The sequence below is a fragment of the Balaenoptera physalus genome (assembly GCF_965194825.1).
Source record: "Balaenoptera physalus genome assembly, chromosome: X".
NCBI classification, from domain to species: Eukaryota; Metazoa; Chordata; class Mammalia; order Artiodactyla; family Balaenopteridae; genus Balaenoptera; species Balaenoptera physalus.
In genome coordinates this window covers 37,623,856-37,639,441 of record NC_138903.1, presented here as the reverse complement: position 1 = coordinate 37,639,441, position 15,586 = coordinate 37,623,856, and the positions used below count along the sequence as shown (strand labels likewise).

General features: G+C 36.3%; 1 protein-coding gene across 10 annotated transcripts in view; it reads left to right on the top strand.

The window, feature by feature from the left end:
• CASK (calcium/calmodulin dependent serine protein kinase) overlaps window positions 1–15,586 on the top strand; it is a 393,009-nt gene that overhangs the window by 338,116 nt on the left and 39,307 nt on the right. For all 10 annotated transcript variants that reach the window (XM_082446395.1, XM_082446397.1, XM_082446400.1 and 7 more), the window contains exons 15-17: window positions 2,103–2,181; window positions 14,106–14,191; window positions 15,268–15,336. In XM_082446395.1, coding sequence (XP_082302521.1) covers window positions 2,103–2,181; window positions 14,106–14,191; window positions 15,268–15,336 — 234 coding nt within the window. The remainder of the gene's footprint in view (window positions 1–2,102; window positions 2,182–14,105; window positions 14,192–15,267; window positions 15,337–15,586) is intronic.

Here is a 15,586-nt window from a genome sequence, read left to right as displayed (position 1 = left end):
AATGATGGAAAAAGATATACTTTGATGATGACATTAATCAAAAGGAAGCCAGAGTGACTCTATTAATATCAAAGTATATTCTCAGACCACAGTGGAATTAAATTAGAAATGGATAACAGAAAGATGTCTGGGAAAATCCCCAAGCACTTGAAAACTAAATTATCCAATTCTAAATAACCCATGGATGAAAGAAGAAATCAAAAGGGAAATTTTAAAGTATTTTGAAGTGAATGAAAATGAAACCACAACATACCAGAACTTGTGGGATACTGCTAAAGCAGTACTTAGGGAGAAATGTGTAGCACTAAACACCAATGTTAAAAAGAAGAAATATCTTAAAACAATGACCTCAGCTTCTACCTTAATAAACTAGAACAAAAAGAGCAAATTAAACCCAAAGTGAGTAAAAGAAAAGAAATAATAAAGATCAAAGTGGAAATCAATGAAATAGAAAATAAAAACAATAGAAAAATCAATAAAACTTTTCCTTTGACAAGATCGGATCAGTCAAGGGAAAAAAACACACTAATTACCAGTATCAATCATAAGAAAAGTGACATTACTACAGATTCTACAGATATAAAAAGAATAATAAGGAAATATGGTAAATAACTTTATGTCAATCAATTCAACAACCTAAATGAAATAGACAAATTCACTGGGAGACAGAAACTACCAAAGTTCACTTAAAAAGGAAAAAACTGAATTGCCCTATACCATTTAAAAATTGAATTTAGGTTAAAAAAAAAAAATCCCTCAAAGAAAACTCCAGGCCAAGATGGCTTTACTGGTAAATTCTACCAAACATGTAATAAAGAAACAGTACCAATTGTATACAAACTCTTCCCAAAACATTGAAAAGGAAGGAATTCTTCCCAACTTACTATTTTTTTAAGCTTATTTATTTATTTATTTATGGCTGTGTTGGGTCTTCGTTTCTGTGCGAGGGCTTTCTCCAGTTGCGGCGAGCGGGAGCCACTCTTCTCATGGTGCGCGGGCCTCACTATCGCGGCCTCTCTTGTTGCGGAGCACAGGCTCCAGACGCGCAGGCTCAGCAATTGTGGCTCACAGGCCCAGCCGCTCCGTGGCATGTGGGATCCTCCCAGACCAGGGCTCGAACCCGTGTCCCCTGCATTGGCAGGCAGACCCTCAACCACTACGCCACCAGGGAAGCCCCCCAACTTACTATTTTTGATGAGAAGGAGAAGGAGGAAGAGGCAGCTAGCATTACCCTGATACCAAAAACAGACATTTTGCAAGAAAAGAAAACTGCAGACCAGTAATCCTCGTGAATATAGATGCAAAAATTCTAAACAAATCCATATCTTAAAAAAGGAAAAATACATCATGGCCAAGCAGAGACTAATCCATTAATACAGCTTTATTTATAAGAGACAAAAGCTAGAAGCAGTTCAGTGGGTGAATGGATAAACAAAATGGTATATCCATACAGTGGAATATTCAGCAAGAACAAAGTATGAACTATTGATACATGCAATGATGTAGTTGAATCTCACGTTGTGAGTGAAAAAAAAGCAACATAAAAGAGTTCATACTAAAAAAAAAAAAAAAAGAGTTCATACTGTATGAGTTCATTTATAGAAAGTGTGAACTAATCTATAGCCAGTGAAAACATATCAGTGGTTGCTTAGGGATGTTGAGGTGGAGGAGCAGGGCATGGAGGGATGTGAGTAGATTACCAGTGGGCATGAGGAAACTTTTGGGAGTGATGGATATATTCATTATCCTGATTGTGGTGATGGTTTCACACATGTATACATATATCAAACTTGTCAAATTGTACACTTTACATAAGCATATGTCAATTCTACATCGATAAAAATGTTTTAAATTATTAGCAACATGGAAAATAATTATAGGATTAAAAAGCATTATACAAAATGTATGTGTACTATTATTATAGTAATCAAAATATCAAAATTAATATTTCTGTTGTAGCATAATGGAGTTTTCTCCTCCATTTTCTATATTTTCTTTAATGTTTTCCTAACTTTTGTAATTAAGGTTATCTACAGCAAGATCACAAATATAAAAAGAAGTGCCCTCTTACAGTAATTCTGTTTTTGTTTAACTTTTTACAGGGAATCACTTTAAAAATGAATGAGCTAAATCACTGTATTGTTGCAAGAATCATGCATGGGGGCATGATTCATAGGCAAGGTAAGTTCCATATATAATTCCTTCTTTCCTTCCTTAATTTTTTTCCTGTAGCCTAGTGTTTTATGATCCATATAAAAGATCAGTTTCATTTATGTTTTATATAAATGATTTAAGTTATCTGTCTTTGGTTTTAATCACTGTTGGCCTCCATTCGCTTTTATTCATCTCCACATGCTCCAATCTGTAGATACTCAAGGGAGGGTATATTATAGTTTTGTTGCAGGAGCATCTCTGAGTTACTCTTTAGATCCTGACTTATTAGAGGCCATGGGAGATAAACTAAAGCATTATCATATCAGGCCTCAGGATATGTAGAAGACATCTGTACTGGGATATAAGATAGATAGATATATATTTGCAAAGTTAAATGACAGTTGAAGAATTGCTCTCTCATTCATTCAGGAATGAGATATACTATTTGTAAATTAGGAAATTAGAATTTGATAAATAACAATATAAAATTTAAATGGTAAAATAAGAGATATCAAACCTGTGATTAAGTTCTTAATACCTGCTACAATAAGTGCAGTCATTCTGAGAAGGGAATACACTAAGGACTGAAGTAGACAAAGAATGATTTTTTGAGAAAGAGGAACTATTGTTAACCCTCAGGTGGACGGGATTTAGACATGTAGGTTTAGGCTCCTCTTTGAAAGGACTGAGTTATATGCATTAGTATTTAGAGCCTGATCCAAAAATGATTCTCCTGTCCAAAAATTAGACTTCCTTTCTTTGAGATCGTGTTATTTTTGTACTTAACACTTCTTTCCTTAACCCTGGAGAGCAAGAGGTAACACCATAAGCCTTTTAGTGCCTTCTTGTCCTCTTTAGAGATGACTGCTGTGTCTGGCATTGCTGCTGCCTTCAGAGGAATCTGTAGGTTTCGTGAGTGGATAGCACTCACACAGGAGGATGTTTGGTTTTAAATTCCTGTATGAATTTTTTGTTTATTATTTTCAATAACTTGCTATAAATTCAGTAAAGTCACAACACCATTATTTCTTTAATCTCTTTTTCTTATATTACCGCACTGGCAAAAACCTGCTGTCTTTAATAGAAGTGGTATAGTGAACATCCTTGTCCTATTCTTGTTTCTAAAAGGTAGCTTTCCAAAGTTTCCCCATGAAGAAGAATATTTACTATAGATTTTTAGTAGATACCTTTTATTAGAGCTGAAGAAGTTCTCTTATATCCTTAGTTGCTGGACATTTTAATTATGATTGGGTTTTGAATTTTATCAAATGCTTCTTCTGCATCTGCTGAGATGATTTTTCTTCTTTTTACCTATTAATGTGGTGAATGACTTTTTAAAGACATCCTAATGATAACCACCCCGCTCCTGGCATTTTTCAGATAAACCCAGCTTAGTCATTGTGTATTATCTTTTGGTATGTACTGCTTGATTCTATGTGCTATTATTTTGTTTAAGATTTTTGTGATTGTAATTAGGAGTGAGACTGGCCTGTAGTTAATTTTCCTTTCCTGTGTTTCTCTGTCTGATGTTAGTTTCAAAGTTACATTGGCCTCATAAAATGACTTGGAGAACCTCTCTTCATGAGTTCTCTGAATATTGTATAATATTGGAATGATTTGTAGCCTGTAAGTTTAGTAGAACTTGCCTATAAAACTATCAGGGGCTGGTGTTTTGTGTTTGGTTTCTTTCAAGGAAGTTTTTTTTTTTTTTTTTACCACTGTTTCAATTTCTTTAACATTCATAAGGCTATTCAGCCTTTCTATATCTTGAGTGAGCTCTGGTAAATTACATTTTTCTGAAAAAATCTTAAGTTTTTAAAATTATTCTAGTAAGCTTCTTCTTAGTGTCCACTTACCTTTTTATTTTCTGCTGTCTCTGTAATTATGTACCCTTTATTCCTAATATTTATTTGTGCCTTGTCTTTTTTCTCTTGATAACTTACCGGAGGTTTGTTCAAAAACCCACTTTGGGTTCTGTTAATTCTCTCCATTGTATATTTATCTTCTATTTTATTGTTTTATGACCGAATTTTTATTTTCTCCTTCCTTCTACTTTCTATTGGTTTTATCTAACTTTTAAAATTCAACACTTAGTTCATTTATTCCAGTCTTTCTTCATCTCTAATATATGCATTTAAGGTTAAACTCTACCTGTCTAAGTACTGTTTTATCAGTATCCCACCAGTTACGATATGAAGCATTTTTATTGTGATTCAGTTCTAAGTATTTTTGAATTTCAAGTGTTATATTTTTCATTGACCCACAAGTTATTTAGAAATATTTTTATGTACCACATTTAAGAGGATTTCCTGTATATCTTTTTATGTTTTACTTCTAACTTAATTGCATTGGGGTCAGAGAATGTGGTCTGTATGACACCATTTCTTTGAGGTTTGTTCAGACTTGCTTTATGGCATAGCACTTTAATCATTTTTGTAAATGGTCCATGTGTACTTAAGAAGACTGTTTATTCTTTTTTTTTGACTATTCTTTAATTGTTGCATGCAGAGTTCTCTATATGATTGCTTGAGGTTAATTTTTTGTTCAAATATTCTATATATTGACTAATTTTTTATCTGTTTGACCTATCAATAATTGTTGAAATATTCCAATTATCATGGTAGAATTTCTCTATTTCTACTTATAGATCTCTCACTTTTGGTTTTATATATTCAAAGCTGTTTTATTAGGAGTATAGAAGTGCCTGGTAACCATGTCTATCCTTAATATACTTTCTACTTAAAACCTATTTTATATGAATATAGTTATTCCAGCTTAATTTTAGTATTTCCTAGCATGTCTTCTTCCCTCCTTTTATTTCTAACCATTCTGTGCCTGTATGCTGTAGAGTGTGTCTTACAAACATTTCCAAATTTGGGTTTTTCATTTTGTAATGCACTCTGATGATTGCTATCTTTTAATGGGCAAGGTTAGTCCATTAATATTTATTTTGATGATTTCTATCATCTTGCTTTTTTTAATATTTATTCCATATTTTAATTGATATTTTTCCTTCATTTTTGTTCCATCCCCCACCCCCAGGTAAATTAGAATTTCAGCACTCTATTTCTATTTTTTAGGTGGTTACCTTGAAATTTTGTCATGCGTATTTAACTCGACATATACTAAAGTGAAACAGTATGTTAATCCCACTCCTAAAGAATACAAAGACACTGGAACATCAAGTTAGATCCCAGTCTTGACTTGCATATTATTCTTGCCCAGCACTTTCGTTCTGTCCTGTTTTAAATCCACAAATTTGAAATTACTCTTAAAATACATGACCATTTTTGTTTGGATTTACATAAATGTTTACAATTTTATTTGCTCATCATTCCTTTTTGCATTGCAGACCATCCTTTGGGGAGCATTTTTCTTTCTTCCTAAACTACATCGTTTAAAGTTCCTTTAGTGATAGTCTCTTGTTGATAAACTCCCTCAGGTGGTGTTTATCTGTAAATATTTCATTTCAGCCTCAATCTTTTTTTTTTTTTGAACATCTTTATAGGAGTATAATTGCTTTACAATGTTGTGTTAGTTTGTGCTGTATAACAAAGTGAATCAGCTATATGTATACATATATCCCCATATCCCCTCCCTCTTGCATCTCCCTTCCACTTTCCCTATCCCACCCCTCTAGGTAGTCACAAAGCACCAAGCTGATCTCCCCATGCGGTGTGATGCAGCTGCTTCCCACTAGCTATTTTTTTACATTTGGTAGTGTATATATGTCAGTGCTACTCTCTCACTTCGTCCCAGCTTACCCTTCCCCCTCCCCATGTCCGCAAGTCCATTCTCTACGTCTGTGTCTTTATTCCTGTCGTGCCCCTAGGTTCTTCAGAACCTATTTTGTTGGGTTTTTCTTTTTAGATTCCATATATATGTTAGCATACGGTATTCGTTTTTCTCTTTCTGACTTACTTCACTCAGTATGACAGACTCTTATGTCCACCTACTTCATTACAAATAACTCAGGTTCGTTTCCTTTTATGGCTGAGTAATGCTCCATTGTATATATGTGCCACATCTTCTTTATCCATTCATCTGTCGATGGACACTTAGGTTGCTTCCATGTTCTGGCTATTATAAATACAGCTGCAGTGAGCATTGTGGTACATGACTCTTTTTGAATTATGGTTTTCTCAGGGTATATGCTCAGTAGTGGGATTGCTGGGTCATATGGTAGTTCTATTTTTATTTTTTTAAGGAACCTCCATGCTGTTCTCCATAGTGGCTGTATCAATTTACATTCCCACCAACAGTGCAAGAGAGTCCCCTTTTCACCACACCCTCTCCAGCATTTACTGTTTGTAGATATTTTGATGATGGCCATTCTGAACAGTGTGAGGTGATACCTCATTGTAGTTTTGATTTGCATTTCTCTAATGATTAGTGATGTTGAGCATCCTTTCATGTGCTTCTTGGCCATCTGTATGTCTTCTTTGGAGAAATGTCTGCTTAGGTCTTCTGCCCATTTTTGGATTGGGTTGTTTGTTTTTTTGATATTGAGCTGCATGAGCTGCTTGTATATTTTGGAGATTAATCCTTTGTCAGTTGCTTCATTTGCAAATATTTTCTCCCATTCTGAGGGTTGTCTTTTTGTCTTGTTTATGTTTTCCTTTGCTGTGCAAAAGCTTTTAAGTTTCATTAGGTCCCATTTGTTTATTTTTGTTTTTATTTCCATTTCTCTAGGAGGTGGGTCAAAAAGGATCTTGCTGTGATTTATGTCAAAGAGTGTTCTTCCTATGTTTTCCTCTAAGAGTTTTTTTTTTTTTTTTTAACATCTTTATTGAAGTATAATTGCCTTACAATGGTGTGTTAGCTTCTGCTTTATAACAAAGTGAATCAGTAATACATATACAATATGTTCCCATTTCTCTTCCCTCTTGCATCTCCCTCCCTCCCACCCTCCCCATCCCATCCCTCTAGGTGGTCACAAAGCACCGAGCTGATCTCCCTGTGCTATGCGGCTGCTTCCCACTAGTTATCTATTTTACATTTGGTAGTGTATATATGTCCATGACACTCTCTTACCCTGTCACATCTCACCCCACCCCCTCCCCATATCTTCAAGTCCATTCTCTAGTAGGTCTGTGTCTTTATTCCCGTCTTGCCACTAGGTTCTTCATGGCCTTTTTATTTATTTTTTTTTCCCTTAGATTCCGTATATATGTGTTAGCATACTGTATTTGTTTTTCTCTTTCTGACTTACTTCACTCTGTATGACAGACTCTAACTCCATCCACCTCATTACAAATACCTCCATTTCATTTCTTTTTATGGCTGAGTAATATTCCATTGTATATATGTGCCACATCTTCTTTATCCATTCATCTGTCGATGGACATTTAGATTGCTTCCATGTCCTGGCTATTGTAAATAGAGCTGCAATGAACATTTTGGTACATGACTCTTTTTGACCTATGGTTTTCTCAGGGTATATGCCCAGTAGTGGGATTGCTGGGTCGTATGGTAGTTCTATTTGTAGTTTTTTAAGGAACCTCCATACTGTTCTCCATAGTGGCTGTATCAATTTACATTCCCACCAACAGTGCAAGAGTGTTCCCTTTCCTCCACACCCTCTCCAGCATTTATTGTTTCTAGATTTTTTGATGATGGCCATTCTGACCGGTGTGAGATGATATCTCATTGTAGTTTTGATTTGCATTTCTCTAATGATTAATGATGTTGAGCATTCTTTCATGTGTCTGTAGGCCATCTGTATATCTTCTTTGGAGAAATGTCTATTTAGGTCTTCGGCCCATTTTTGGATTGGGTTGTTTGTTTTTTGTTATTGAGCTGCATGAGCTGCTTGTAAATCTTGGAGATTAATCCTTTGTCAGTTGCTTCATTTGCAAATATTTTCTCCCATTCTGATGGTTGTCTTTTGGTCTTGTTTATGGTTTCCTTTGCTGTGCAAAAGCTTTTAAGTTTCATTAGGTCCCATTTGTTTATTTGTGTTCTTATTTCCATTTCTCTGGGAGCTGGGTCAAAAAGAATCTTGCTGTGATGTATGTCATAGAGTGTTCTGCCTATGTTTTCCTCTAAGAGTTTGATAGTGTCTGCCCTTACACTTAGGTCTTTAATCCATTTTGAGTTTATTTTTGTGTATGGTGTCAGGGAGTGTTCTATTTTCATACTTTTACATGTACCTGTCCAATTTTCCCAGCACCACTTATTGAAGAGGCTGTCTTTTCTCCACTGTATATGCTTGCCTCCTTTATCAAAAATAAGGTGCCCATATGTGTGTGGGTTTATCTCTGGGCTTTCTATCGTTTTCCATTGATCTATATTTCTGTTTTTGTGCCAGTACCACACTGTCTTGATTACTGAAGCTTTGTAATATAGTCTGAAGTCAGGGAGCCTGATTCCCCCAGCTCCATTTTTCGTTCTCAAGATTGCTTTGGCTATTTGGGGTCTTTTGTGTTTCCATACAAATTGTGAAATTTTTTGTTCTAGTTCTGTGAAAAATGCCAGTGGTAGTTTGATAGGGATTGCATTGAATCTGTAGATTGCTTTGGGTAGTAGAATCATGTTCACAATGTTGATTCTCCCAATCCAAGAACATGGTATATCTCTCCATCTGTTGGTATCATCTTTAATTTCTTTCATCAGTGTCTTACAGTTTTCTGCATACAGGTCTTTTACCTCCTTAGGTAGGTTTATTCCTAGGTATTTTATTCTTTTTGTTGCAGTGGTTAATGGGAGTGTTTCCTTAATTTCTCTTTCAGAGTTTTCATCATTAATGTATAGGAATGCAAGAGATTTCTGTGCATTAATTTTGTATCCTGCAACTTTACCAAATTCATTGATTAGCTCTAGTAGTTTTCTGGTGGCATCTTTAGGATTCTCTATGTATAGTATCACGTCATCTGCAAAGAGTGACAGCTTTACTTCTTTTCTGATTTGGATTCCTTTTATTTCTTTTTCTTCTCTGATCACTGCGGCTAAAACTTCCAGAACTATGTTGAATAATAGTGGAGAGAATGGGCATCCTTATCTTGTTCCTGATTTTAGAGGAAATGGTTTCAGTTTTTCACCATTGAGAATGATGTTTACTGTGGGTTTGTCATATATGATCTTTATTATGTTGAGGTAAGTTCCCTCTATGCCTACTTTGTGGAGAGTTTTTATCATAAATGGGTGTTGAATTTTGTCGAAAGCTTTTTCTGCATCTTTTGAGATTATCATATGGTTTTTCTCCTTCAATTTGTTAATATGGTGTATCACATTGATTGATTTGCATATATTGAAGAATCCTTGCATTCCTGGGATAAACCCCACTTGATCATGGTGTATGATCCTTTTAATGTGCTGTTGGATTCTGTTTGCTAGTATTTTGTTGAGGATTTTTGCATCTCTGTTCAGTGATATTGGCCTGTAGTTTTCTTTTTTTGTGACATCTTTGTCTGGTTTTGGTATCAGGGTGATGGTGGCCTCGTAGAATGAGTTTGGGAGTGTTCCTCCCTCTGCTATATTTTGGAAGAGTTTGAGAAGGATAGATGTTAGCTCTTCTCTAAATGTTTGATAGAATTTGCTTGTGAAGCCATCTGGTCCTGGGCTTTTGTTTGTTGGAAGATTTTTAGTCACAGTCTCAATTTTAGTGCTTGTGATTGGTCTATTTTCTATTTCTTCCTGGTTCAGTCTCAGAAGGTTGTGCTTTTCTAAGAATTTGTCCATTTCTTCCAGGTTGTCCATTTTATTGGCATGTAGTTGCTTCTAGTAATTCCTCATGATCCTTTTATTTCTGCAGTGTCAGTTGTTACTTCTCCTTTTTTCATTTCTAATTCTGTTGATTTGAGTTTTCTCCTTTTCTTGATGAGTCTGTCTAGTGGTTTATCAATCTTGTTTATCTTCTCAAAGAACTAGCTTTTAGTTTTATTGATCTTTGCTATCGTTTCCTTCATTTCTTTTTCATTTGTTTCTGATCTGATCTTTATGATTTCTTTCCTTCTGCTAACTTTGGGGTTTTTTTGGTTCTTCTTCCTCTAATTGCTTTAGGTGTAAAGTTAGTTTATTTGAGATGTTTCTTGTTTCTTGAGGTAGGATTGTATTGCTATAAGCTTTCCTCTTAGAACTGGTTTTGCTGCATCCCATAGGTTTTGGGTCATCGTGTTTTCATTGTCATTTGTTTCTAGGTATTTTTTGATTTTCTCTTTGATTTCTTCAGTGATCTCTTGTTTATTTAAGCATATTGTTTAGCCTCCATGTGTTTGTATTTTTTACAGTTTTTTTCCTGTAATTGATATCTAGCCTCTTAGCGCTGTGGTCGGAAAAGATACTTGATACCATTTCAATTTTCTTAAATTTACCAAGACTTGATTTGTGACCCAAGGTATGATCTATTCTGGAGAATGTTCCATGAGCAGTTGAGAAGAAAGTGTATTCTGTTGTTTTTGGATGGAATGTCCTATAAATATCAATTAAGCCCATCTTGTTTAATGTGTCATTTAAAGCTTGTGTTTTGGATGATCTGTCCATTGGTGAAAGTGGGATGTTAAAGTCCCCTACTATTATTGTGTTACTGTCAATTTCCCCTTTTATGTCAGCCTCAATCTTGATTACTTTTCCTGAGAGCACAGTTTTAAATTAATGGTTACCATTCTGTTTTCTTTTGGCATCTGTTGTTTGATATCAAGAAGTCTGGTGTCACTATAACTGTCCTTACTTTGTAGGTGATCTCTCCTTTCTCCCTGGACTTTTTAAGGTCTTTGTCTTTGATGTTCTGTAGTTTTACTACCTCCCAGCATGGATTTCTTTTTATTTATCCTACTTGGGATACATTATTCTTCCTGGAGCTGTGTAATCATGTTTTCATCAGTTCAAGAAAATTTACAACCATGTTTCTTCAAATATTGCCTCTTCTCCATTCTCTATTTCTTGTTTCCTATTTTCCTTATCTCCTTATTTCTCTGAACTGCATTCTAGACAATTTATTTGGTTATGTCTTCCAGTTCACTGAAACTCTCTTCAGCCATATATGAACTCCTGTTCAGCTCATCCGTTCATTGGCTTATGCTACCAATTATATTTTTCCTTTCTAGAGGTACTAGTCACTTGTTCTTCTTTTTATTTTCGGATCTGTCTGTTCACACCTGATAATCTCTTGTTGCATGTTCATCCTTGTAAATAGGTCCCTTTCTTTCCCCTAATATTTAACATATAGCTATTTTACATAGGCATACCTTGGAGATATTACAGGTTTGGTTTCAGACCACCACAATAAAGTGAGTCACATGAATTTTTTTGTTTCCCAGTGCATATAAAAGTTATGTTTGCACTATGCTTTCATCTATTAAGCGTGCAATAGCATTATGTCTAAAAAATATACATACTTTAATTTAAAATTACTTTATTGCTAAAAAATGCTAACCATCATCTAAGCCTTCAGCAAATCATAATCTTTGCTCCTGGTGGAGGGTACTGTCTAGATGTTGATGGCTGCTGATCGATCAGGGTGGTGGTTGCTGAAGCTTGAGGTGGCTCTGGCAATTTCTTAAAAGAAGACAACAATGAAGTTTGCCTCATTGATTGACTCTTCCTTTCACAAATGATTTCTCTGTAGCATGCAGTGCTGTTTGATAGCATTTTACCCATGGTAGAACCTGTTTTAAAATTGTAGTCAGTTCTCTCAAACCCTGCCACTGCTTTGTCAACTAACTTTATGTAATATTCTAAATCCTTTGTTGTCATTTCAACAACCAGGTAAGTTTGCCATCTTATATGAGCACAGTTCATGACACCCCCAAAACAATTACAATAGTAACAGCAAAGATCACTCATCACAGATCATCATAACAAATATAATAATGATGAAAAAGTTTGAAGTATTGAGAGAATTACTAAAACATGATGCAGAGGCATGAAGTGAGCAAATGCTGTTGGAAAAATGGCGCAGATAGACTTGCTTAACACAGGGTTGCCACAAACCTTCAATTTATAAAAAATGCAGTATCTTTGAGGCACAGTAAAGCAAGGCACAAGAAAACAAGGTATTCTTGTATTCTGTATCTGACCATTCCAATATCTATCCTCCTCGAGAATCTAAATCTGTTTTTTCTCTTTCTGATGACTCGCATAGTAGTTTGCCTTATTGTATGTTTGGTGATCTTTGATTGTAAGCCTATTGCTTGTTCAAATCAGTGGAAGTCTTGGGGGCCTAAACTGGAAACGCTTTCCTCCAGAAAGGGTTTGTTCCTTGTTCTACCAGCTGCCATGGAGTACCACTTGGCTCTCTACAGAATCCTAGGCTCAGCTTCTCTAACTTGCTATTAGCCCAAGGCTCAGAATCTGGCCAGCAGGCATTGCAGCAATGGCATTTACTCCTCCCACTATTTCATTCCATCCTTACTTTGCCACCACTCTGGATGCAGCTCACAGGGTTCTTTTGTGTGGAGGGGAGAGTGAGGATGAAAGTGGGAAGTGTTCTTGGGAATTTGCATTCCTTTTGTGAGACCAGTAACACTTCAAGAGGTGTGCCCTAGACGGGATATGTAGTTGTAAGAAAGTCTATGAGTGCCTAATCAACCATATTTGAAACAAAAGTCCCCAAATTTTTATGTTTTATTATGTTAACTTTCAAACATGAGTAGAGAAAACAGTGCAGTCAGTTGAAGTAGAGAAAAGTGGAAAGAATAGTGAAGTGATCGCCCACATACCCATAAGCCAGGTAGAATTATTGTTAATTCATGGGCACACTGGTTTCATCTGTATTTTCCCTACTGCCCATCCCCCTGGATTACTTTGAAGCAAATACCAGGCGCCTTATTTTATTTATATGCATTTTATTTTATTTTATTTTTTATTTTTAAATTTTATAGCTACTTTTTTTTTTATTTTTATTTATTTATTTATTTTTGGCTGTGCTGGGTCTTCGGTTCGTGCAAGGGCTTTCTCTAGTTGCGGCAAGTGGGGGCCACTCTTCATCGCGGTGCGGGGACCGCTCTTCATCGCGGTGCGCAGGCCTTTCACTATCGCGGCCCCTCCCGTTGCGGGGCACAGGCTCCAGACGCGCAGGCTCAGTAGTTGTGGCTCACGGGCCCAGCTGCTCCGTGGCATGTGGGATCTTCCCAGACCAGGGCTCGAACCCGTGTCCCCTGCATTAGCAGGCAGATTCTCAACCACTGCGCCACCAGGGAAGCCCTATTTATATGCATTTTAATGTCTACCTCTTAAAGATACAATGAGCTTTTCATGATGAAGTCAGGTCAATAAGTAAACGTGCACAATTCATAAATAAGAAAGCAAAATTTTACATAACACTGTTTAACCATTGGTTCTCGGTCACTTTTTCTAGTTGAAGTATCACAGGACCCTGAAATGCCTACCAAGTTATTATTAAAAGGTTGCAGTATGTCTAATATAAATTTGTTGTTACACAGATATTATCATATCATAATTCTTTGAAAATCAACAGCCTTTGTATCATATTTGGTAGATAATAATGATAATAACAGCAAACACTTAAATGGTACTGACTGTGTGCCAAGAACAGTTCTAAGCCCTCTGCATGTATTAAACTCATTTAATCCTCATAACAATCCTATGAGATAGATACTGTTTTCATCTCCATTTTACAAATGTGAAAACCAAGACATGGAAAGTTTCAGTAAGTTACCCAAGATCTTAAAGCTAGTATAAGTGATGAAGCAGAGATATGAACCCAGACAGGCTGCATCTAGAAGTTGTAGTTTTAAACCACTATATACACACTGCCTCTCTCAGAAAAATAAGCAGATTTCTACAGCCATCTTTCAAAACTGTGTCTTCCATAAGTTATGTGTATCTGTTTTGGTGAGTTTACTATGTGAGCCTAACTTGTACCTGGTTCTGAAATATTGGCCTTCTGTATTTAGCTTAATTTTTTTAAATTACTTACGTTGCTGCCTTTGGATTTTATTATTATAAAAGTATATATCATTTCATGTTTATAATTTTGTGTAATTTCTTAGGTACACTTCATGTCGGAGATGAAATTCGAGAAATCAATGGCATCAGTGTGGCTAACCAAACAGTGGAACAGCTGCAAAAAATGCTTGTGAGTAAATGAAAGTCTCTTTTTCTAAGATTGGCTTTCAGTTCATTAACTTATTTATTAATGCACAAATAAAGGGTATTCTTTTATAATCAGAATATATCTGGTACCATCATTTGTGTGGACTTGAACTTACACAACATTCATAAAAACTGGGAGCTAGGAACATGTTCACATGCAGCAGAGCTTAGAAACATTTTGCCCATCTTTAGCAGTATGGGCTTGAACATTCTCCTTTCAATCCTTTGTCTCCTGTTCTTATAGAGCAGATGTTTAAAGAAAACCTTTGCAGTTGTGCATGCTTGTGAACTAGTTTCTCACTGACCTCAACTCTGCTGACATCAGCAGTATCAGAAGCCTCTTTCCTGTGTAGCTGAGTCATAGCCAGCTGTATTGGATTTCTCTACAGCACAGGGGAAAGGAAAGTCATAGTAGACCAGGCCATTTTTTACCGTGCATATTCAAAATCTGTGTTCAAATTAGGCTTTGGATTGGGGCGGGGTGGGGGGTGCAGAGTGACAGGCCCTGGCGAGCAGAGGGAGATGTTTTGGACCTCTTGTCCTGGACCTTCTTCCCACCACAATGTAGCAGCCTCCCATGTTACTTATATCTATTAAAGGTGAAATAAGCACCACAGACTCACTACAGTCAAAACTAATGTCAAAATTATGAAATAAAGAGCAGATTTTTATGGAGTACACCATCATAATGTAGCCTACCAAATATAATTCTTACGTAATTAATTACTTGTTCTATTGTACAGTTCAACTTACATTCACTCTTGAAAGACATGTCACTTAGAGTTGTATTCGTGTCTATGAAAAGGTAACCATCAGAGGTCTGTTATACCATTGCTGTATGACCAGGACAGTCAGCCTTGACTTTGCAGGGCTTTTCCCAGGAACAACCTCCACCGTTAGTGTGAGCAGTTCCTGCTTTTATAACTCGGTTTCATTTTAGGCCCGTGCACTCTCAGCTGACTTGCATTAAATACACCCCCACATTTTCAGTGGTTTCTTGCGCGTTTTTGTGTGCAACATTTGTTTGTTAAAAGAGCTCTCCTTTTTTTTTCCCCCCAGCGGGAAATGCGGGGGAGTATCACCTTCAAGATCGTGCCAAGTTACCGCACTCAGTCATCGTCCTGTGAGGTAATAGCTCTAACGAAACACCCCGTCTCCTCTGGGTTCTTAACTAACTGTCTGCTGATGGCTGAATGTTTTGGCTTTCTGGGAAATTGTTTCTGCCTGTGCTGTTGATCACTGCACACCAATTTTGCAACAAAGATAACGGAACAGAGTAGGTCCCATCCACCTACTCAGCCCTGCTTCCATGGGGATGTCCTCAGCACTTTAACTTTCTGCAGGCTGGAATCAAAACAAAATACATATAGAGAAGCTC